The sequence below is a fragment of the Poromitra crassiceps genome, assembly GCF_964638095.1.
Source record: "Poromitra crassiceps genome assembly, chromosome: 10".
In the NCBI taxonomy this organism is placed as follows: domain Eukaryota; kingdom Metazoa; phylum Chordata; class Actinopteri; order Beryciformes; family Melamphaidae; genus Poromitra; species Poromitra crassiceps.
Window position 1 is genome coordinate 5,581,873 of NC_139631.1, and position 24,000 is coordinate 5,605,872.

General features: G+C 46.4%; 1 protein-coding gene across 1 annotated transcript in view; it reads left to right on the forward strand.

Moving 5' to 3' along the window:
* The window catches only part of LOC310783705 (electrogenic sodium bicarbonate cotransporter 1-like), a gene marked incomplete at both ends in the record, with an annotated part of 73,625 nt that overhangs the window by 23,104 nt on the left and 26,521 nt on the right, over window positions 1-24,000 (forward strand). Inside the window, 4 exons of the mRNA XM_083644628.1 lie at window positions 10,049-10,184; window positions 16,500-16,660; window positions 19,696-19,875; window positions 23,151-23,227. Of these exons, the coding sequence (XP_083500754.1) occupies window positions 10,049-10,184; window positions 16,500-16,660; window positions 19,696-19,875; window positions 23,151-23,227 (554 nt within the window). The remainder of the gene's footprint in view (window positions 1-10,048; window positions 10,185-16,499; window positions 16,661-19,695; window positions 19,876-23,150; window positions 23,228-24,000) is intronic.

Here is a 24,000-nt window from a genome sequence, read left to right on the forward strand (position 1 = left end):
GGGCGGAGCGCTTTGGTCACTGCTGGAACCCCAAAAACGAAACAGGTTCGGAGTATGGCCGGGCATCAATGTGATTATCCTGCCGATAATCTTAATAATATCCTGTAGTGCGTGGTGCGCCACATTTACAAATCTTGTAGTGTGTGCATGTTTGAGATTCTAGGGAAGATAATCTGGGAAGATTCTCCTGTAGTGCGTGTCACAGCCAGATTTCAAAATCGGCTAGGATTGTCAGAATCCTGTAGTCTGAGCCCAGCTTTAGTGTGAGGTTTGGTGTCCCTCAAGGCTCCATCCTGAGACCCTTGCAGTTCTCTCATTTTATGGTAGTGTACCTCTAAGTGGCATTACTGGTCCGAGTTGGGCACTTTGCATTACTCATATCACTTTACTTCCAGAGAGCAGAAAGTTTGCATTTTTTTTGTACACTACCAGTTATATAACATTTCCATTGGATCCCCAATATTGGTAATGTCATCCTCCTATACCAGTCAGGATAACTCGTGTGCGTCTCTGAACGATCAGTTTAGCCAATAGCAGCACAGCAGACAGGTAAAGAGCAGGGCAGTCAGAGGCAAGACTTTAAGTACTTTTTTTACCCAGTTTTACCCCCACACTCATACACGTGCACACTTTAGTAATTCAATAATATACTCATTGGCTTTCGGAAGAAGCAGTTGGTGTAATCTAAGCTTTGCTATGGTGGAAAACATGCACCAGGCTGTGCAGGATGGTTATATGAGAGGAACATCGAGTGAACAATGAAGTTGGAATCGTTTGAATGAGAAGAATTAAGACTTTGATGACTTAATCCTGATTGCCAGAGGATTAAACAATTCCCCAAATGTTTTGGCTGTGTTGTTGAGTTTTCCTCGGAAAACAAGTGTATGTTGTTCTGTTCATACAAACCTAAAAGCAAAACTTAACTCCAGCCTGCTGTGACGGGCGGCTTTGTGCTGCTCCGAGTGAAAGAACGCTGGAAATTCAGTCGCCTTAATCTCCTTCCTGCAGTAGGCTACACCTGGAGAGAGGGCTGTGGTCCTCTCTCTCTGCAGTACAGCTGGCGAGAGGGCTGTGGTCCTCTCTCTCTCCTTCCTGCAGTACACCTGGAGAGAGGGCTGTGGTCCTCTCTCTCCACTCTCTGCAGTACACCTGGAGAGAGAGGGGCTGTGGTCCTCTCTCTCCACTCTCTGCAGCACACCTGGAGAGAGAGGGCTGTGGTCCTCTCTCTCCACTCTCTGCAGCACACCTGGAGAGAGGGGCTGTGGTCCTCTCCACTCTCTGCAGTACACCTGGAGAGAGGGCTGTGGTCCTCTCTCTCCACTCTGCAGTTCACCTGGAGAGAGAAGGCTGTGCTCCTCTCTCTCCACTCTCTGCAGTACACCTGGAGAGAGAGGGGCTGTGGTCCTCTCCACTCTCTGCAGCACACCTGGAGAGAGAGGGGCTGTGGTCCTCTCCACTCTCTGCAGCACACCTGGAGAGAGAGGGGCTGTGGTCCTCTCTCCACTCTCTGCAGCACACCTGGAGAGAGAGGGGCTGTGGTCCTCTCTCCACTCTCTGCAGCACACCTGGAGAGAGAGGGATGTGGTCCTCTCCACTCTCTGCAGTACACCTGGAGAGAGGGGCTGTGGTCCTCTCTCTCCACTCTCTGCAGTACACCTGGAGAGAGAGGGGCTGTGGTCCTCTCTCTCCACTCTCTGTAGTACACCTGGAGAGAGAGGGCTGTGGTCCTCTCTCTCCACTCTCTGCAGCACACCTGGAGAGAGAGGGCTGTGGTCCTCTCTCCACTCTCTGCAGCACACCTGGAGAGAGAGGGCTGTGGTCCTCTCTCCACTCTCTGCAGTTTGAGAGAGAGGGCTGTGTGGTCCTCTCCACTCTCTGTAGTTCACCTGGAGAGAGGGCTGTCTGGTCCTCTCCACTCTCTGCAGTTCACCTGGAGAGAGAGGGGCTGTGGTCCTCTCTCTCCACTCTCTGTAGTACACCTGGAGAGAGAGGGCTGTGGTCCTCTCTCCACTCTCTGCAGCACACCTGGAGAGAGAGGGCTGTGGTCCTCTCTCTCCACTCTCTGCAGCACACCTGGAGAGAGAGGGCTGTGGTCCTCTCTCTCCACTCTCTGCAGCACACCTGGAGAGAGGGGCTGTGGTCCTCTCTCTCCACTCTCTGCAGCACACCTGGAGAGAGAGGGCTGTGGTCCTCTCTCCACTCTCTGCAGCACACCTGGAGAGAGAGGGCTGTGGTCCTCTCTCCACTCTCTGCAGCACACCTGGAGAGAGAGGGCTGTGGTCCTCTCTCCACTCTCTGCAGCACACCTGGAGAGAGAGGGCTGTGGTCCTCTCTCCACTCTCTGCAGTTTGAGAGAGAGGGCTGTGTGGTCCTCTCCACTCTCTGTAGTTTGAGAGAGAGGGCTGTGTGGTCCTCTCCACTCTCTGCAGTACACCTGGAGAGAGGGCTGTGGTCCTCTCTCTCCACTCTCTGCAGTACACCTGGAGAGAGAGGGGCTGTGGTCCTCTCTCTCCACTCTCTGCAGCACACCTGGAGAGAGAGGGCTGTGGTCCTCTCCACTCTCTGCAGTACACCTGGAGAGAGGGGCTGTGGTCCTCTCTCTCCACTCTCTGCAGCACACCTGGAGAGAGAGGGCTGTGGTCCTCTCTCCACTCTCTGCAGCACACCTGGAGAGAGAGGGCTGTGGTCCTCTCTCCACTCTCTGCAGCACACCTGGAGAGAGAGGGCTGTGGTCCTCTCTCCACTCTCTGCAGCACACCTGGAGAGAGAGGGCTGTGGTCCTCTCTCCACTCTCTGCAGCACACCTGGAGAGAGAGGGCTGTGGTCCTCTCTCCACTCTCTGCAGTTTGAGAGAGAGGGCTGTGTGGTCCTCTCCACTCTCTGTAGTTTGAGAGAGAGGGCTGTGTGGTCCTCTCCACTCTCTGCAGTACACCTGGAGAGAGGGCTGTGGTCCTCTCTCTCCACTCTCTGCAGTACACCTGGAGAGAGAGGGGCTGTGGTCCTCTCTCTCCACTCTCTGCAGCACACCTGGAGAGAGAGGGCTGTGGTCCTCTCTCCACTCTCTGCAGCACACCTGGAGAGAGAGGGCTGTGGTCCTCTCTCCACTCTCTGCAGTTTGAGAGAGAGGGCTGTGTGGTCCTCTCCACTCTCTGTAGTTCACCTGGAGAGAGGGCTGTCTGGTCCTCTCCACTCTCTGCAGTTCACCTGGAGAGAGAGGGGCTGTGGTCCTCTCTCTCCACTCTCTGTAGTACACCTGGAGAGAGAGGCTGTGGTCCTCTCTCTCCACTCTCTGCAGCACACCTGGAGAGAGAGGGCTGTGGTCCTCTCTCCACTCTCTGCAGTACACCTGGAGAGAGAGGGGCTGTGGTCCTCTCTCTCCACTCTCTGCAGTACACCTGGAGAGAGAGGGGCTGTGGTCCTCTCCACTCTCTGCAGTACACCTGGAGAGAGAGGGCTGTGGTCCTCTCCACTCTCTGCAGCACACCTGGAGAGAGAGGGCTGTGCTCCTCTCTCCACTCTCTGCAGTACACCTGGAGAGAGAGGGCTGTGCTCCTCTCTCCACTCTCTGCAGTACACCTGGAGAGAGAGGGCTGTGGTCCTCTCCACTCTCTGCAGTACACCTGGAGAGAGAGGGCTGTGGTCCTCTCCACTCTCTGCAGCACACCTGGAGAGAGAGGGCTGTGCTCCTCTCTCCACTCTCTGCAGTACACCTGGAGAGAGAGGGCTGTGTGGTCCTCTCTCTCCACTCTCTGCAGTACACCTGGAGAGAGAGGGCTGTGTGGTCCTCTCCACTCTCTGCAGTACACCTGGAGAGAGAGGGGCTGTGGTCCTCTCTCTCCACTCTCTGCAGTACACCTGGAGAGAGAGGGCTGTGTGGTCCTCTCCACTCTCTGCAGCACACCTGGAGAGAGAGGGCTGTGCTCCTCTCTCCACTCTCTGCAGTACACCTGGAGAGAGAGGGCTGTGTGGTCCTCTCCACTCTCTGCAGTACACCTGGAGAGAGAGGGGCTGTGGTCCTCTCTCTCCACTCTCTGCAGCACACCTGGAGAGAGAGGGCTGTGTGGTCCTCTCCACTCTCTGCAGTACACCTGGAGAGAGAGGGGCTGTGGTCCTCTCTCTCCACTCTCTGCAGCACACCTGGAGAGAGAGGGCTGTGGTCCTCTCTCCACTCTCTGCAGTTCACCTGGAGAGAGAGGGCTGTGGTCCTCTCTCCACTCTCTGCAGTTCACCTGGGGAGAGATGGCTGTGGTCCTCTCTCCACTCTCTGCAGTACACCTGGAGAGAGAGGGGCTGTGGTCCTCTCTCTCCACTCTCTGCAGCACACCTGGAGACAGAGGGCTGTGCTCCTCTCCACTCAGGTGCTTTGCCAGCTGGTATTTGTTACATCCCCATCGGGACTCGGCCCCAACAGCTATCACAACAAAATACCAGCGCTGGATTTGTCCCGGTGGAGAATACTGCGCTTTCAATGAAGCAGCCCCAGGCTGTCACTCTGCATTCAGGCCCCCGCTCGCTCGCTCCCTGTGCCACTAGCTGTCCTGCATACTGAACGTCTGGAAAACATTTCCTGTATTCTTCATCTCACTTGATCCTCTCATTTCTTTGAAAGAGCGAGCTGAAGCGGAGTTATCGTATCACTGTATGTACACAGGCACGGACAATAACCTCGCTATTAGATCCCATGTAGCCTTTTATTTGCTGTGGTGAGTTTTTTTTTCAAAACAGGTCAGAGGAGATGGAAGGTATTTGTGTAGGACGCATGTGAAAGAGTGGGACTCAACAGGCCTTTAGTGGCAGGCAGGCAGGCAGGCAGGCACACAGGCAGGCAGGCACACTAAGCAGGCAGGCACACTAAGCTTTCTGCCGGGCAGTGCCGCCCGGGCATTCTTGCTCCGTCCTCCTCTATCCCGTGAGCCTCCGCTGCCTCGGACAAAGTCCCCTTTGTCTGCCCGGGTTCTGTTGGCTCGAACACACACACACACACGCACACACACACATGCACACACACACACACGCACACACACAGCTTTGAAATTGTGTTTGAACGATGGCATTTTCATTTCGATCCCTCCTTTTGGTGCCCGGCTCTCACCCCTCTTCTCTTTCACTCTGAGCTGAACCCCCCCCACTCCTTCCCTTCTCTTAGCAACTGCTCGAGTGGGACAGTATTGCACCGACACCAACACTCTGCCTGCTAGCAGCTTGGGCTTTCACTGGATAACATGGATATACAGCATCAGTGATTGGAAATCTTTCCTGGATAGAAAAATATATATACCGTATATAAAAAACTAAAATATTTATTTATTTATTTATTTTTTGGAGGGGAGGGGGGGTGTAAAAAAAATCTAAAAAAAAATCTGATGCCCACTATGTATTATGAGAAATTATTATTTTATTTTTTTATTTTATTTTTTACTTATAGTGAGACGTGTGAGAAGTGCAATCTCACTTCAAAAGGATGCTACACACTCATATTCCTCTACCCAGCACTTCTATATTGTACTGTATAATATGCAGTATGCACAGTCAATGGTTTGTAGCATCTATTAGCAGGTGTTAACCCTGTGACCTGCACTCCTCACTATTGGTTGCTTGTATTCTGGGCGATATACAGTAATTTACTGTAAGCGTGTGTGACTTTTAGTGTTTACTGTACTCAGTGTAAGTGGCCGTGGATGATGGGAGCGTCAGCTCAATGTGTCAAATGCACATGTACATTATTCTGCCTAGGCTGTTATTAAACAGACTCCTGTGACTTAAGCTAGTTGCTGCTTGCGTGCTGTGTGTGTGTGTGTGTGTGTGTGTGTGTGCGCGTGTGCGTGTGTGTGTGTGTGCCAGCAGTACGTTTGTGTCCCACCTAGTAATCTAGTAATCTTACAGGTGCTTGTCTGGCCTGTACCTGCTGCTGCTGTTGCTATTGTGCCAGAAGACACAAATTGAGTATTTATCTGATTACTTTGCATTGCTTTACCTCAGTCATCATAAGAATGTTACTGTCTGACTGACTGACTGACTGACTGATTGAATGTATGAATGAGTAAATAGTATTACTAATGGTAACATTTCGGGTAGGGGTGCACCGATCGATCGGCAAGCAATCTGTATCGGCCGATTTTGACCTCAAATATGCGATCGGCGATCGGCAATTTCTTTATTTAAAAAAAAGGAAAAAAAGCCCTATCACTAATCAGGCTTTCCAACGATATAAAGCCAATAAAACGCCAATTGGTATTATTAACACTTTCAGTGCCACGGCCCTTGGGCAAAAGGTTGCTTGCTGTGCCACATAGGCCGCAATGCATTTTAAAACAGTCATATAATTTCTTTAATAATTACTATGTAAACACTGAACACGCACAAATAATGATGAGACTCTCTTCTATCACCTGCAAAAAAAAGTTTATTGATCCCATTTTCCGTTCTTTAGTTATGAGCCGGAGAAGATAGCTTGATCGAACGAAAAACAGAGCTTTTTTTCTACGAGCTGAGATAATGAGCCTTTTGTGAAATTAAACATTTCAAGCACATCACTGACTCTGAAGCTAATTTTCTGATGTAGTCACACCTCAAAAATAATTTCCTTCAATAAAACAGTGAAGGCAAGGGAATTTTGTTTGGAAGAATAATATTTTTAGCTGAAACCAGCAGCGCTGGCGCCTGCATGCGCTGCTGGTTGCAGCTTCTTGCTGATCTTTTGCTGCTGGTGGGCATCGGATATTCTGGCTTGCGTTTGCCAACCCTGTCCTGCTGTCTGGGTCTGTGTTGTGTACTTGGCTCTGCGTGCCCACCTCCCCCCCTCCTCCTCCCCCCCCCCCCCCCCCCCCGTTGTGGGAGGAGTGTCTCTCTGCTCTGCTGTTTTCTCGTTTTCTCTGCCTGTGCTCAGCACTGAAAAAGTCAGCTAGATCCTGCTTTTTTACAGCCGCGTGTACCAGCTCCCATGCTTCGAGTTGAGAATAATAACAAATCCACGGCTGATCATGTGTTGCAGCGGACACGGAGGCTGTTGCAGCGGACATCGAGGTGCTCAATTGTGATAGCAGATTGGCTGCTGCAGGGGCACAGCTAAACGTTGCTTCAATGAAGCCGCTGCATACGGACGGATGCGATGCGATTTCCTTCCCCCCAATGACTTCTTCTGTGTGTTTCACTCCACGTTCTCTCATCTGGAGAGCGCTGTCGCCACCTAAGGGTTCTGTAAAATAGGTTAGACACATTCAATACCTCTGAATATTGTAAGAGGCGATGTAAGAGGCATAGATCGACACCCCCCCGTCAAAAAAAAAAAATCGAGTTATGACGCCATTTGGCGTCGCTGGCACTGTACGGTAAATTTCTAATGACGCCATATGGCGTCGCTGGCACTGAATGTGTTAAAGGGGAGAAATAATCGACCTAAAATAACGTTTCCAAACTTTCTTTGAGGAGTTTATATATCGGTGATCGGTGATCGGTAATCGGTGATCGGTTGATGATCGGTTGGGCAGATATTTCCCATAGGCGATCGGCAATCGGTGATCGGTGGCAAAAAACGTGATCGGTGCACCCCTAATTTCGGGTATACCAGCTACTGTAATAGTTGACTTGCAGAAGATGACGTTCTGAATGTTAAGTGTTGAGGAAACCCTAGTTAGAGAGTCAGCACTAAATTAGACCAATATATCTGGCTAATATATTGGCCTTATATTATATTAAATACTGATATCGGCATTTCAGTGTCGCCCCCTGTCGGTAGTTTTTTATTCAACCTTTATTTAACCAGGAAGGCCACTTGAGATTCAGAATCTCTTTTGAAAGCGAGACCTGGCCAAGACAGCAGCACATAAGGAGTACCGGTAGTAACAGACACATTGAACATTAAAGACAATAAAACAATAAGACACATAACGAATCTGACACAGCACAGAGACGGTAATGTATCCCAGAGTTTCCCCTACCAATGAATACTGTAGGTGTGCTGAGTCACTTTGCCTTAAAGAGCTGTGAACATAATTCATATATAGAATAGAAATGAGCTTATCAATCATATAATCGTGTATCTAACTTACTATCAAGTCATTTTATGAGAAGACAAGTCACTGGAATTACAAGTCAAAGTCAAGTGCAAAGTCATTTGGCCATGCATCAGGTCAAGTCTCGAGCCTCCAATACATTCCCGACTCGAGTCAGAGACACTGACGGCATGTGAATCTTGAATTGGTTTATGCTCATTCCATTCCAGATGAAAGTGTGAATGTGTTTCTGTCGTCTCTGGTGTGAGGATAGATTCTCCTTCTGACTGACGTGACCCAGGCCAGCACGAGTCCTGGTGGCCACGACATTCGCTCTGGCCGGGCCTCGGCTGGGCACGGGTCGCTGGTCCAAGGAATCTGACCCGGAGCCAAAATGAAATGGGGGTTAGTGGTGGAGACTGTTGGAGGCACAGTGAACTCGTTTTAGGCTACCGTTTGGAAAACCCATACGTCGATCTATCTCCACGATGTGGAAACTGGGTTTGGTTTATCTTCTGGATTACAGACATCTTAACTGTTCTGTGGTGTTCCATAATCAAGCAGTTGTCCTCATGATCTACATGTAGCGTGGTTGTTGGTAAGGCCCATCTTCTACGGTTCTTTGCTCACGACAGAAAGGTCGTGTACGCTCGGAGCTGTCTCCATGCATGGGCCTGTTCTCATGAACTCCAGCTCGTCGTTATTTGTGGCTCCCTCGGTTGTTCTCGTGCAGAAGTTTAATTAGTGTTTTCCACTCGTGTGAAAGAAACTATAATGGTGTGGCGTCGGAGCATAGCCAGCATGTTTGAGTCGTGTTGAGAAGTACTATTTCTATATCAGTCCCCTTTGAATTTCTCTGGCTCCTCTTTCCACATGCACTGATGCCTGCATAAATATTCAAATGAGAAGACAAGGGGAAGGAGAGCTGCTACAGAATAGACCCGTTTGGGAACCATTTCCTAATTGTCAATGAGGGGCTCCGGGGGCAGCGTGCCAAAGCTGCAGGGCCAATGGGCGAAGGCCTGTTTGAGCAGTGGGGGGGGGGGGGGGGGGGGGCTAGCAGAGGGGACACTGTCACTGAGGGGGACCCCTAAACCCCCTCGGACCCCCGCCTACCTGCTTCACAAAGTGCTGCAGCGGGGCGATCGAGAGCGGCTGTCACTTCCACACCGAGACTCTAATGAGGGGTTTGCTGCGTTTGTTTGGGGCTCTCACAACTTTCCTGAGGATCATAGCCTGCTTTAAGGGGGGGTCAGACAACTTTCCTGAGGATCATAGCCTGCTTTAAGGGGGGGTCAGACAACTTTCCTGAGGATCATAGCCTGCTTTAAGGGGGGGTCAGACAACTTTCCTGAGGATCATAGCCTGCTTTAAGGGGGGGTCAGACAACTTTCCTGAGGATCATAGCCTGCTTTGGAGAGCAAAGAGGGGGTCAGACAACTTTTCTGAGGATCATAGTCTGCTTTGGAGAGCAAAAGGGGGGGTCAGACAACTTTTCTGAGGATCATAGTCTGCTTTGGAGAGCAAAAGGGAGGGTCAGACAACTTGCCTGAGATTTGGAGAGCAAAAGGGGGGGGGGGGGGGTCACACAACTTGCCTGAGGATCATAGCCTGCTTTGGAGAGCAAAGGGGGGGGGGGGGAGTCAGACAACTTGCCTGAGGATCATAGCCTGTTTTAAGGGGGGATCAGACAACTTGCCTGAGGATCATAGTCTGCTTTGGAGAGCAGAGGGAGGGTCAGACAACTTGCCTGAGATTTGGAGAGCAAAGGGGGGGTCACACAACTTGCCTGAGGATCATAGCCTGTTTTGGAGAGCAAAGAGGGGGTTCAGAGATGTCCAACAATAACAACAACCAAGAAGAGAAGGAGGAGAAGGAAGAGGACTCGGAGGAGAGAGGAGAAGAGGTGGTGGTGTTGAGAATCCCACCACCTCCTCCTCCGCCTCCTGCCGAGGTCGGCTCTGCGGGCGAGGGGAAGCCCTCGTCGGGCAAAGCCTTGGTGAACGGGCAGCAGAAGAGCCAGGCTGTGACCCGCAGTATCTTCCCCCTCTCCGCAGTCTCTCCGGCGGCCGAGAGGATCCGGTACATCCTGGGCGAGGAGGATGACGGCCCGGCGCCCCCGCAGCTCTTCACCGAGCTGGACGAGCTGCTCTCTGTGGACGGACAGGAGATGGAGTGGAAGGAGACGGCCAGGTAAGAGACTTGCACGCCTCCAGAGCTCCTGTGTGTTCATCCATTTTTACAGGTGTGACTGATATTCATTCATGTCTTTATTGCAGACTCATGGTCCATGGAAGTACACACAAAAAACAATATGTTTTATTACAGAAAGTGTATGAAACCCATGAGCAAAACAGTCATACATTCTGTCATTGTGTTACTTATGGATGGTATTATAGTGGGAATAAGTTATCCCCATTTTTTGCTAGGGACTCCTTGGAACCCCCCTCAAGGAACTCTGTGGGTCCCCGGGCCCCACTTTGAGAACCACTAGGTGGATTAGAGCCCCTATGACAGTGGTTCTCAAACTGTTTCACATCAAGGACCCCTAAAATGACACAAATTAGACCACGGACCCCCAGATTTTGTCCCAGGTTCCCCCATCTGATATATTATTCTTTATGTTTTATTATAGAAAGTACGGTATATGAAACCCATTACCATTAACCAAAGCATTCTGTTACTTATGGATGGTATTATAGTGAAAATAATGTATCTCCCTTTTTGCTGGGGACCTCCTGGAACCCCCTCAAGGACCCTTGGGGGTCCCCGGACCGCACTTTGAGAACCACTGCCCTATGATGCTGTTCACTGACTCATATAGGCGACACCTACATTTATACATTATATTCCTTTAAACAGCTTGGAAAGTATCGACTCCTGCAGGCGCAAACACCTCACTTGCACTATGCTCTATAATATATTTTGAAGTAATGTCTCATGGCATCTACGGCTTGAAGTCTCTGCAAGCTTGCTTTCTTGTGGTTTGACCACAAGTACTGAATTATTGAAAACATTAAACACACTTCAGTGCCTGGTAAGAGAGAAAAATCATCGACACAGCAGAATTGCCAGTGTTAGCTGTGCCTTAGTCTTTACTCAAAACTCTAAATCAGGGGTGCCCAAACTACGACCCGCGGGCCAACTGCGGCCCGCTGCCCGTTTTTAAGTGGCCCGCCATGAATTTAGCACAAATTTTCTGTTACCGGTAGTTTGAAATGGAAAACGAAAACGGGGAAAAAACGGAAAAAATAAAAAATAAAGAAAAAGAAACGGAAAAACAAAAACAAAAAAACGGATTCCCCCATTTCGTTTTTTCAATTTAAAACCATTGAAAATGGGTTATACTTGAGTACCCTGACCTGGTCTATTTATTTTTAAACATTTTTAATACTGAATGAATGTTTAATACTAATGTTATGTTAAATTATCTCTGTCTTAACCTGTTGGCACAGGAAAAGAAAATTTGAAAACATACAGAAATACCCATTGTAATAGGTGAGCACATCAATAAACTATGTGTCATATATTTATTTAGGTAGAAATTAATTTTTTGATGGCACAAGGGTTTTCTGGTCCAATTTCCTTTGCCGCGAAAACTGCCGCACTTAATATTGTTTGGCCCACGACTCCTTATATTGTCTGTATGCTGCCCACAACCAAAAAAGTTTGGCCACCCCTGCCAACCTCTGATAGGTGTGTGTTTAGAGTCTAAACACACACCTATCAGAACAGTTGATTTAACTGTTTTTATAGTCATCTCACCTTTTACGATTAGTAAAACACCTCTACAAACAGCTTCAACTTCAAACAATTGTCAAAATCAAGACTTGACACTGGGAAGTGTGTTGTGTTATTGCATTGGCAGCAGCTCCATCCAAGTTGTCATGTATTTCTCCTGTGTGGCCCTCTAGTGGGGTGGGGTGGGAGGGGATGGGAGGGGATGGGAATGGATGGGGTGGGATTGTTTATACATCATTAGCTCTCAATGAATGAGGCTCTCTCAGAGGGAAATGGGACCCCTGGACTGCTGTTTGAGGCCACAGATGAGGTGATTTGTTGTCTAACCTCTGACCAAATGCACCGCAGACGGAAGTCATTATTGGCTGAATTGGCTTCAAATGAAAAGCAGTGTATTTGAATTTGACAAGTGAGCCGACAAAAAGCCATTCGGGAAAAAAACTCCATATACCTTTAATCTGATGAACAAAACTATAGACTTCAGTAGTCTATACATATTGATTCTGTGGGATGGTCTTTATAATGACCTCTGTGTTGTAATATATTAAGAGGAACTCATGTCGTGGAATTGGTCCAATCCATACATACAGTCGTTGTATCAGGATGGTTCTCCTGCTTGTAAATTTGTGTACGGTTCATTGTTCCCCCCAATGAAACATGACAGCTACATGATATGGAACAAGCTAACTAGCATCCTGCTCCTGCCATTTAGTTAGCTGTTGTGATGCACTCATATGATATAATAAATTATATAACAATAGTGAGTAGCATCAATTGAAAACTATGACTACTAGCAGAATACCCGTGCAGTGTATCTGATTCTGATACCCGTTGGAGCACACAATCACTGGCCATAGTCCACTTCCCTGGCTGATTCCAACTCCGCTCAGCTGTGCTCCTCCACTTAAATGATCTCCATCAGTAGCTAACGAAATCCATGGTTCTGAACCTTTGCTGACTCATTTTGGCCACTAATTAGCAATTTTTTACCATTTAATCGGCCCTAACTACCTACTGTAATTCAAAAATCTGGCTGTGTTACAGTAGGTCACCCGTAGGGGGCGCTCTAACACTCCCTGAAAGATTCAGCGCGATCGCACGTAAAATGGCATAAGGCCGAACACAATTTGCTCACACACAGACACTTAGCATTCTTATTATCATAGGATGACCCTAAGACAATAAGGCCAAGTCATAAGTGCATCATGCGTTGAAACCTAACCTTTGTACTGAACATCAAAGATTTCATTTTTTTTAATGATAAAATAGCAATTATTCAACCATACAAAAAAAGGTTTCCTGCCAAATATGCCCAAAAGTGTCTTAATGTGATGGAAAGCTGCACAATTTCCAGCAAGTTGTGTGAGTGTGATGGCAAAACAATGTTGAGGCAAACAGTTTTAGCAGTTGACCGTTTCTCCTCCTCCCTCGTTACTTATTTCTTGAGTTCTAAGTCGTTATATATGACTGATGTAAGGTGACATGACATCCATCAATCCTGCATGTTTAATGTTAAACTTATTATTCTGTAAATGTCTGCAGAGATGAAGACACGGTGCAATCAATGTCTCACCTAGTGTAACTGACACTCTGACAGCTCCCATTATGAATAAAAGATCTCACAGGCACTGGCTGGTGCTGGCTCTCTGCCAGAGGCACTCTCTGGAAGCCAAACTGACAAATAAAAACCTGCCATGGAGTCACTGGCATGGGATTGGCAGAACTGCTCAGGACCTGTTCTGTTCTGTTCCTCATCTCTCGGTCTGTGAGAGGTGGAAGTAACAACATCTGATGTTTAGTTAGTTTACAAACAGCTAATTATCACTCTCAATATAAACTAGCCTCAAATGATACATGACTATTTTGTTTATATGAAAGTAGTGATGAATGAAATGAAAATGGCTCTGTTTACATCAAATCACCTCATTTTAAGCAAACTGTCTTTTGATTGAACAAAGCACTTGACAGTTTATCACTACATGTTTCAGTGCATATGCATTTTCATCAGGTCTATTTTTTACCATTTCTTTTTGTAATTTTGGCCCCTCATACTCCATACACCATGCAAAATATCAGCATGCCATTTAGGTTCAGGGTTGGATTCATCTGCATAATATGCCGAATGAACTGAATGTGAGAGTTTTTGTCTGGCTCTTAAAGGGATGGTTACAATCTTGAAATTATATTATTTACTAAGTTGGGCAAATCATTCCCTTAAAGTGGAACAGCAGTTCATTTTAATATTCAAATATGTCCAGTATGTTTGATTCATATTCCTCAACTTTTACTACAGAGATTTGCAGAGTTGATGTCTCATAGCCGACTGTCAGTATGATGAAGGATCCCCTATTCAGCTGATGAGCCAGGCCTGTTAGCTTTGGACCCTGAGTAGTTTGACGACAAACTTCAATGCAACCATGGCAATAAAGATTTAACATTTCCTTTGAATGCCAATGGTAGCTCACCTTCCCCCTGCTGCAGGGCTGCTACCTCCACAGCCATCTATCTGTGGACAAACCTTGGACCCTGTAGGTTCAACTAATGTTCAGATGGGACAGACAGTTCATAGAGGAGGTGAGAGCCTGGTTTAGCATTAACACACTCTGTGGATAATCCATTGGCTAGCCTGTCTAGCTAGCTAATATTCTGGCCTGCAACACACACATGCCACTGCTACATGCTAATCAGAGAGGCAGCCATGTTCCTGAGCAGGGGAAGGGTAGAAATGGTGGTTCCGTGGTGGGACACTGACTCCTATGGCCTTCTCTTACCGAGCTTCCAGACACCCAGTTCCCTACTGGGGAAACCTCCAGTACACCTACACTGAGTAACTATAGTAGAACTGGAAACCTGAGAGCCTACCATTACTCTGAGTTGTAAACAACGGTTATCCCCATCAAATCTCTGGACTGGGGAGCTGTCCTCCTCTAAGCAGCTGGACTCCCATCATTCACTCCAAACTTTAGATTCAGGTGGACTGCTTGAGCTAAACCTGGGTTTAATGGCCTTCCTTGCAGTGGCTGATCCAGAAACATGTAGCCTAATGTCAGTCATCCCAGGCGGTCTAACTTACTGTATTCTAACCCTTTACAAGAGATACCCAGACCACACAATCTAGTCATTCCTCAGTTGTCTCAACTCACAAATCTGCCAGAAGAGATAACCTGTCCATGTGGTATAAAGGACGGGACCTTCTGTCTCCCAGTTGACCATAGGAACCTTCTTTGTTGTCCTCCCTACAGCTGATTCCATTCCTGGGGAGATGATGTCAGCAGGCTCTAAAAATGGCTGTTCTGCACAGCATCATCTTGGATCACGGAGCAGAACTAAGCTCTGCACCTAGTTGTGTGCCTTAATGTGGTTCTCAAAGTGGGGTCTGCAAAAATAATTTATAACAATTTATTTTCACTATAATTCAATCCAATATAAGTAACAATAACAATCACAGAATGTATGACTATTTTGTCATGGATTTCATACACTTTCTGTAATAAGACATCTAAAAGCAAAGACGTTATCAGATGGAGGTCCACCGTCTAATTTGTGTCAGGTCCTTGATGTGGAAAAAGTTTGAGAAGCACTTAATGGCATTACTACATCCACAGTGTGCAAATAAAACCTCCATACTGGAAAAAACAAGCTGTGAGAATCATCTCAAAGTGCTTTCCATAGGCACTACTTTATAGTGCCAGAAAGAGAGGACACCTGCATCCCATAATACTACACTGCATGGTGCTCTTAACAAATAGCTGTATGGGCATCTGGGTAGTGTCGACATAAAACCACTCACCTACCAGCGCCGAGATCCGGGTTCAATTCCCGGCAGAGCAATTTAACACATGTCTGTGTCTGCGCGGATGGGGAAGCGGGTGGGGTGTGTGTCCTGGTCAGTTCGGTCGGGGCGGCCTGTTCGGACGGGGAGGGGAACTGGGGGAAATAGCGTGATCCTACCACTCGCTACTGTACTTCCTGTCAGGTGAAAAGAAGGGGCCGCGACGGCACGTCACTCTTCATGCAACCAAACGTCCCCCCTGTCAAAGCAATGTGTTCACTGACTTCTGGAGGCTTTATTGGGGTTGAGTTTCCAGGTTACATTGTCGTCTACTCTATGATTAGTACAGTACTAATGAGTGATAAGAAGATACACTGTAACACTTTTCCTTCACTGCAGGAGTATTTGCATTCACTCTCTTATCTGTGCTTGTGCATCAAATTGCTGTGCTACAAGGCTCCATTTGGGCACACCAGAGTAGTGTTGTCACGGTTTTCGGTACTTAGTCGGTACTACATTGTTTTCGGTACTTCGGTACCTGTTTTTGCATGGTACCGAGGGTATCGTTTCTTTTTTTTTTTCTTTTTTTTTCAATAAACAATACTTGAGGGCTACATGCCACTGGTGTTGCACTGTCTGCACTCACTGCCATACAGAGTTGAATGTAAGAAGTAAGCAGAAGCACAGTTTTGTTTTAAAGTTGAAGGCTACATGCCATTTGTTCATTGGAAATGGTTGCATACTTTAATAAAGGAGAATATGTTGAAGAAATATCAGTCTGTTTTCTTTACCGTGTTACCGAAATTGGTACAGAGTATCGTGGAAATTCACTAGTACCAGTACCGACTACTGAATTATTGGTACCGTGACATCACTACACCAGAGGCATTCTTCTGATTTAGGAATGTGCTTCAGGTCATGTTAATTTTGGGTAATGTACTGAAATGAGCTTCCAGGTGAATCCTTCTCTCCTCCTTTTCCATCCATCCATCCAGGTGGATCAAGTTTGAGGAGAAGGTGGAGAAAGGTGGTGAGCGCTGGAGTAAACCCCACGTGGCCACGCTGTCCTTACACAGCCTGTTTGAGCTGCGCACCTGCATAGAGAAAGGCACCATCCTGCTGGACATGGAAGCTTCCACTCTGCCACAGGTTGTCGGTAAGTTCACTGGTCAATAGCTACTTCCATTTATGGGGAAAAGAAAATGAGGGATTGTTCCAAAGTATATACTGTAGGTCTAATGTTGTTTCAGAAGCTTTATGTTTCAAACATTAAATTGTTCATAATAATTTTCTATGTATCAACCAACTTCAAAGGCAAAAACACAATGTGAAAGTCTAGCCTGTATCAGTTTGTAAGTGGCAACTGATAACTGATGGATAATGTAACAACTGTAAAAAAAAAGGAGTCAACAAGTTACTGTATTCACAGTTCACAGCACAGAGTTGGCATGCAGCCTCTCCTCTCTCTCCCCAGAGGGTTTTCAGAGTCCACTTCCCTGGCTGATTCCATATCCGCTCAGTCAGCTGTGCTCCTCCACTGAGGTGAGCTCCATCAGTCAAAAGAATGGAGCTTTCCATGGTGCTGAACCCGATGTTGACTCATTTTGGCCACTAATTAGCCATTTTTACCTATTTAGTCGCCCCCCAATTACCCACTTACTTTAATCACCCACAGGGGCGCTCTTGACACTTCCTGAAAGATTCTGTGTGGTCGCATGTAAAATGTCATAGCTGTAGCTGAACCATGGAGCTGAACATAATTTCTGCTCACTCATTCACTCATTCACTCACTCACTCACTCACTCACTCACACACACACACACACACACACACACACACACACACACACACACACACACACACAGACCCTCACTCACTCACTCACTCACTCACTCACACACACACACACACACACACACACACACACACACTAACTCACTCACACACACACACACACTCACTCACTCACACACACTCACTCACTCACTCACTCACTCACTCACACACACACACACACACACTCACTCACTCACTCACACACTCACTCACACACACACACACACACACACACACACACACACACACACTCTCACTCACTCACTCACACACACACACACACACACTCACACACACACACACACACACACACACACACACTCACTCACTCACTCACTCACTCACACACTCACACACACTCACTCACAGACAGAGACTTCACATTCGTATTACTGTACAGTATATTATAGGATAAAGAGCCAGTGATCCACCGTTCTGTCTGCAAGCGGTTGCTGGACTCTAGTTATAGTTTTGTCTCTACTTCACTGTAATGCTATGTAGACAAAAGCACTAGTCAGACTACAACTGGCAATCATACGCTTGCAACCAGAGGAGTCCGGTGAGAGTCAGTTTAGCACTGAGCAAACCTGGCTCATGTCATTGTATGTATGTATGGGAACGGACTCTGCTTTTCAACAATTGTGCTTTACATTCGCCTGGCACTAATGAAACATTTACAGCAAGGCAGACAGACAAAAGCAGATTTTAATAATTCTCCCATGTCTGATGATGGCACGGTGTTTTATTTACGTTGGCTAGATCATCTGCTCGTTCCTCCCTCATCTCTCCACTCCATATGAATGACAGAACTGGGGAAATGTGTAACGTTTGTGTGCGATCACGTCCATACTGTATGTTTGACTGTATAGGACTGTGTAATGTATGACAGAGGCAGACTCCTCAGTGCCTGCTGGGACTTACATTTTTAACTGTACTGGCTTTTCCTAATGGACCACAGGGTGGGCACAGGTTTCTGGATGGATGCGTGTCAGACACGAGGCTCAGCGCCTTCCTTCCCCCCCTCTCTCTTGTTCACGGAAATGCCCAGAGGTCAGAGGTCAGGCTGCATGCTGCAGCACCACCGACTAACTTTTAAATAGCCGTTTGTAAATGGCCCAGACAAAAACTTCCCAATTTGAAGAGAGGCGAGCCCCCTTCATCGCTCTGACACGATGATCTCTGTCTCTCTTTCATGCCTCCATCCCCGACGCTTTCCTTTCCGCACGAAGGAGCAGGAAGAAGAGTTACCACTCAAGAGGAAGAGTTACCACTCGGAGTGATTAATGCCGTGTAATTGGCTGTGCTGCCTAGTAGACTGTAGTGTACAGTCAGGCGGAGTCGGGCTTTTGAGGCCGAGCGACTTGAATGGTGGGGCCCATTAACGGCACTGCCACTCCGCAGGAAGAGAGAGAGAGAGATCCCCTGAGGCGGCCATCTTTCAGCGTCCAGGGCCTGCTGACCTTGTTTTTAAAAATAGACCTTTTGATTGAACCATTCTCAGGACGTCACACGGAAGACTCAACTCACATACAGGAGCGTTCGTTTATTGGATCGGGAAGGATAGGATGAGGGGTGAGTGAGTGGAGTCATGGTGAGGTGAGGTGAGGCGTCTAGGAGCCCAGGGGTGGAGACTCTGGGTGGGGGTAGGGCCTCAGATGAAGCGGCCGCCACAGTTTCCTCACCTCCTCGCGGTTCCTGTGATTGAAGGAGAACAGAAGAAGGATTACGCAGATTGACGGTAACAGCCCTAACAAGTATGTCTCCGGAGCACACGGAGAAAAACCAGGCGGGCAGGCGGAGAAGATGCAAACTCCACACGGGAAGGACCTGGGATGACCCAGGACGCCCTGCCGTGAGGTGACAGGGCTAACCACTGGGCCACCGTGCCACCCGCTGATGAAGGAGGGGACCTTCTACTATCCACCTTATTTCTAGATGCCATGATGCCTTACGTGAAATATGGGTGTTTCTTCCGGTGTAATCCTGCCAGCGTCGAAGTTTTAACAAGGAAATGCGCACGCTGCAACAATCAGTCACGTTCTAAACCGGACCTTGCACCCATAATTATTTTACAGCGGGGCATTCAAAAATAAGGTGGATACTAAAACCATTAATCACCTCTGAACCTAACAAGAGTTTTGGCTGGAACATAATATGTCTCAAAAACGACGATGAGTTTACTTGATCAAAAGTACCAGACTACAGTATTCGCAGTCCTATGCAGTGTGGTAAAACGTCAAAATGAAAAACTCTTCCCCCCCCCAACTAACATCATCAATGCCATTGTCTGCCTCTCTCCCCTCCCTTCCTCTCTCCCCTCCCTTCCTCTCTCCTCTCTCTTCTCTCCATCTTCAGAGCTGATCACTGACAACCAGATCGAGATGGGCCAGCTGAAGCCCGAGTTGAAGGACAAGGTGATGTACACGCTGCTCCGCAAACATCGCCACCAGACCAAGAAGTCCAACCTGCGCTCGCTAGCCGACATCGGCAAGACGGTGTCCAGTGCAAGTAGGCTGTTTTCCAACCCGGAGAACGGTAATACAGATGCCAGTTTGGTGCAGTCTTTTTGAAAACTAGAACGGGAAAAAAACTAAACCCGAGTGGCACTAAATGGTCCTAAATTAGCACCAACTTCCCCTACCAGGTGCTGAAAACAATCTGAACAGATTGACCTTGTAGAGTGTAGAGCAGATTTTTTTTTTAGTTTGAGCTAGTTTTGGTCTTGATTTTAAATATTTTTAATTGGCTAATATCAGGGAAAGAAACACAAAACACCTTTATATCAATCAATTTCAATCAACTAGTGTCAACTAATTTCAATGTACTAGCTTGGCTCACTAATCCTGCCATGCTCGTATTTAAACTAAGCTTTATAGATTTCTTGTGTATAATATCTTTTGCTTGTTCATCACAAAGGTTTTTGTCTTACTTTCAACAAAGCACTTAAAACTAACTGTACTAAACACAAGAGATTGAAGCCACGTGTCATCTAAAATAGCAAATAGAGCTAATTGCTAATTTAACTGAGCTGTGAATTATATAAGTGAGAATGTAGAAATTAGCTGTTTACATGATTCATGTTCACATAACTTAATGAACTTAATATATTGACTGAATGTGTGAAAATAAGTTTTCTAACATAACGCTGCTTTTCATCACACAGGAAGGGCTGTCACTTTTCCCCCTGATATTGCATTCAAACAAAATCATTATGAGAAGTTCCTTCAGATTCATAAACAATAATATTCTAAAATAATATAAATTATAATACCTTCATTGGCTTGATTCACCATTGTTAAAAGGAAGCATAAGTAGCTGGGCTGCTGCTATATGAAATACCCCTGACATCAGACTCCATGATATGTCATTCTGTTGATCAAATATACTGCCAAAAAACCTGATCAAACCTAATTCAATAAGCGACAGATTCTGAACTTCTCTGGGAGATTTGAAATCATTTCAAATATGAAAAAGTGACGGCCCTAACACACATGATGTCTGACTTTAAAAAAAAAGTTCAACAGTGCATCTATGTGAGCTTTCATGCTAACAAATTGAATGCACAATAATTTCACTGTGTTGACATGATAATTCATCTGTTACCAGCCGTGGGTCTTTGGAAACTGAAGTTATTTATTGGCCGCTATCAGATTTATAAAACGCACAGATTAATGACTGATTTGTGGCAGCGGTCAAAGGGAAACTTGACACTTGATTGGAAATGTCCAATATAAAAGCTGAGCCTCTTATCTAGATCTCATAAAGAGCTTTTACTGATAGTGATGAATTGATTACTAATTTACAAGGCTAACGTCCATCATCAGAGTTATACAGTAGGAGGATAAGTGCATTTTAAAACAAAGTCATGTTCTGTCCAATGACCCATGTTCTGTGGTTGCTCCTGTAATGATGCTGTTCCTTACCTTCCTTCTTTACACAGTTTGTCATTTTTCCAGATGAATCGTGTTTTACAGCTCTCATGTAACAGCCTTGTGATTTTGTCTGCTTAACAACCACTTGCTTTGGCTTAACGGGCCTGTCAATCAACTCTTTCTCTCCCTTCGCACCTCTTTTTCCTCCTTTTGTTGTTGTTGCCTTCCTGGTGTGCTTCCGCTGCTACTAAAAGCCCGCAGTCCTCTTGCGAACTCTGTGACTTGCCTGTCGGCTCGCATCTCTATGGAGGACCTGCAGGAGTCAAGGGAGTCCCAAAGGAGTCCCAGCATGGACTGGCTTAGTAAGTTCACTGGACCCAGGCTGCGTTCACACTGCAGGCCTTCATACTCCCAAAATTGCTGCTCATATCTTATTTTTTTCCATATAACCCATATCTGATACCACTGACAGTGATTTCCAAAACACATGCATGTTGTGGAGAGTATCAATAACAAAAGACAGCACCTCCATTTTTGAGTCACATTTAGGGGACTCTGCAGTGTGAACTTAGACTGTACCCACCAACTCTAAACTTACCCACCCTGTCATTCAGGCTGAAGGCTCCATGCTGGGATGACTATTGCCATTTTTTTATTTTATTTTATTTTATTTTATTTTATTTTATTTTATTTTATTTTATTTTATTTTATTTTATTTTATTTTATTTTATTTTATTTTATTAAAACAATCATCTCACTAAACACAATAGATTCATTTTTATGTGCTCTGTAGAATAGTGTCGTTGAATAACTTTATAGTAGTAGTAGTAGTAGTGTTTTTATTTATTTATTTTAGTATTCATTTATTGTTGTGGATCCCCCCAATAGGCTTCATTACAATTGTAATTGGAAAATACCTTTAAATATTTCCCTCTACACTTGGGCTAATTTGTTTTCCTCCTTTCCTCAGTTATCCACTCTAAACAAGTACTCAATTCGTACTGTGTGTTTATACACTATTTATACAGTGCAATTCAGAAATTTACAAAAGAAAAGGACTGGCTGCATCATACTGACAACCATGTTATTACCCACAATGCTCAGCGGGGCAGAGGTAACAAACCATTTGAAAGGGTACAGTGGCATCAGAATGTTCTTCTATATAGAGACTGTGTTTAGCACTGGGCTGAGGTGAGATCACATCCTTCACACAATAGCACAGAAAGAAACAGACACACACACAATAAAGATATTCCCAATATTAAAACTCCTGATAACTGTCATACAGTAAGGGTGGCTGCATACAAGTAAGTCTTTTTGGAACAATTAAGCAGCATAGATGAGTAAACTATGTGACAGATGTGTGATCATTTTACAATCGTGATCTTTGAGGTTAATGCTCCATTCCAGCGATACAGTACAGTTATCTGACGTCACGTCGACATCGCGGAATAGCCTCCTACATCGTTAGATATTGCATGGGGGAACTGCACCTTTGCATCGGGCAAAGAAAGTCTCACAGGCATCCGAGCTTCTTATTCGCCATAAATCTCTATTGGAAATGCTAAACTATTGTCCCATTGAACATCTGAGTGACATCCTGCAGAGATCAATGCTCTCAGCAGGTGATCCTTCAAAAGTTAGCTGGGTCTCATTCATTTGTTCTTGGTTCTTGGTGTGCTCCAGCCTTTATTTACAGATGACAGTTAACGTTGCCTCCAAATTGTACAGTAAACATTTCAAGCGTTCCCGTCCCCCTCGGTCTGCATGAAAATGACTCCTGTGTGTTCTGTGTCATTGTTTTTTCGGTGCTGCACGGAGAGCAAACTGGGCCACTGTCTTTTCTGGGGTTTCTGCCATCCTCTTTTCCCTTCCCTTCTCATGCCATGGAGATGTATGAGGCTGTCATAACCTCCCGGGGCTGCTGTGTTTCAACAGGTAGTCCCACCACAGCTCACCGCAACTTGGCTTCCAGCAGCTTGGGCGACATTTCCGACAAACCGGAGAAAGACCAGGTGAGCCGACCTGATCGTTTGAGATGTGTGTGTTTTTTTTGGTCTCCCATCTTTAGTGCTAAGTGCTCATTTGCTGTGGTGTTTCTGCACTGCACTTACCAGAGATGAACCTGACGCTGCCAGATGGTTTGTTTTCACATAACCATCTTGGAACGAGTCATCTCAGGTAGGAAACCGTTTCAAAAGGCAGGAACATAAAAAGAAATACGTGACGTCTTTTTCTTTGGATTTTCTGGTGATGATGTTTGACTTTTTGCTCACTCCTTTTTGTCTGTTGTTCATGGTGGCTATAGCTGCTCACTCGAATTACCCGCCTGTTTATTCCAAACAAACTGGAAGATTAAAACGTATCACTTCCTGTCAGTGCTGGAGGATTTCCCCCAGGAAATAAACCTACCAGACTCTGGAAGTTTAGAAATGTGAGCGGTAAGACTGACATTTGTGCCTATGAAAATGTCAGATTATTACATTAACCTGATGACCCTGATAGCAGGTGCACCCACGCTCAGAGTGGACTCTGCCTGCTGCTGCTGGTGCTAAGACACAGATAACTTTGTCTAAACTTTAGACAGTGTAGAGAAAGTACAGAGTCGACTCTGCCTGCTGCTGGTGCTAGACACAGATAACTTTGTCTAAACTTTAGACAGTGTAGAGAAAGTACACGCTCCCAACCCTCACTGTCTGTACACGGTCCCGACCCTCACTGTCCTCATGCAGTCGTCTCCATAGGTTGAGGCCACGTCTCGTCATAGACGCTGGTTTAGCTGGCTCAG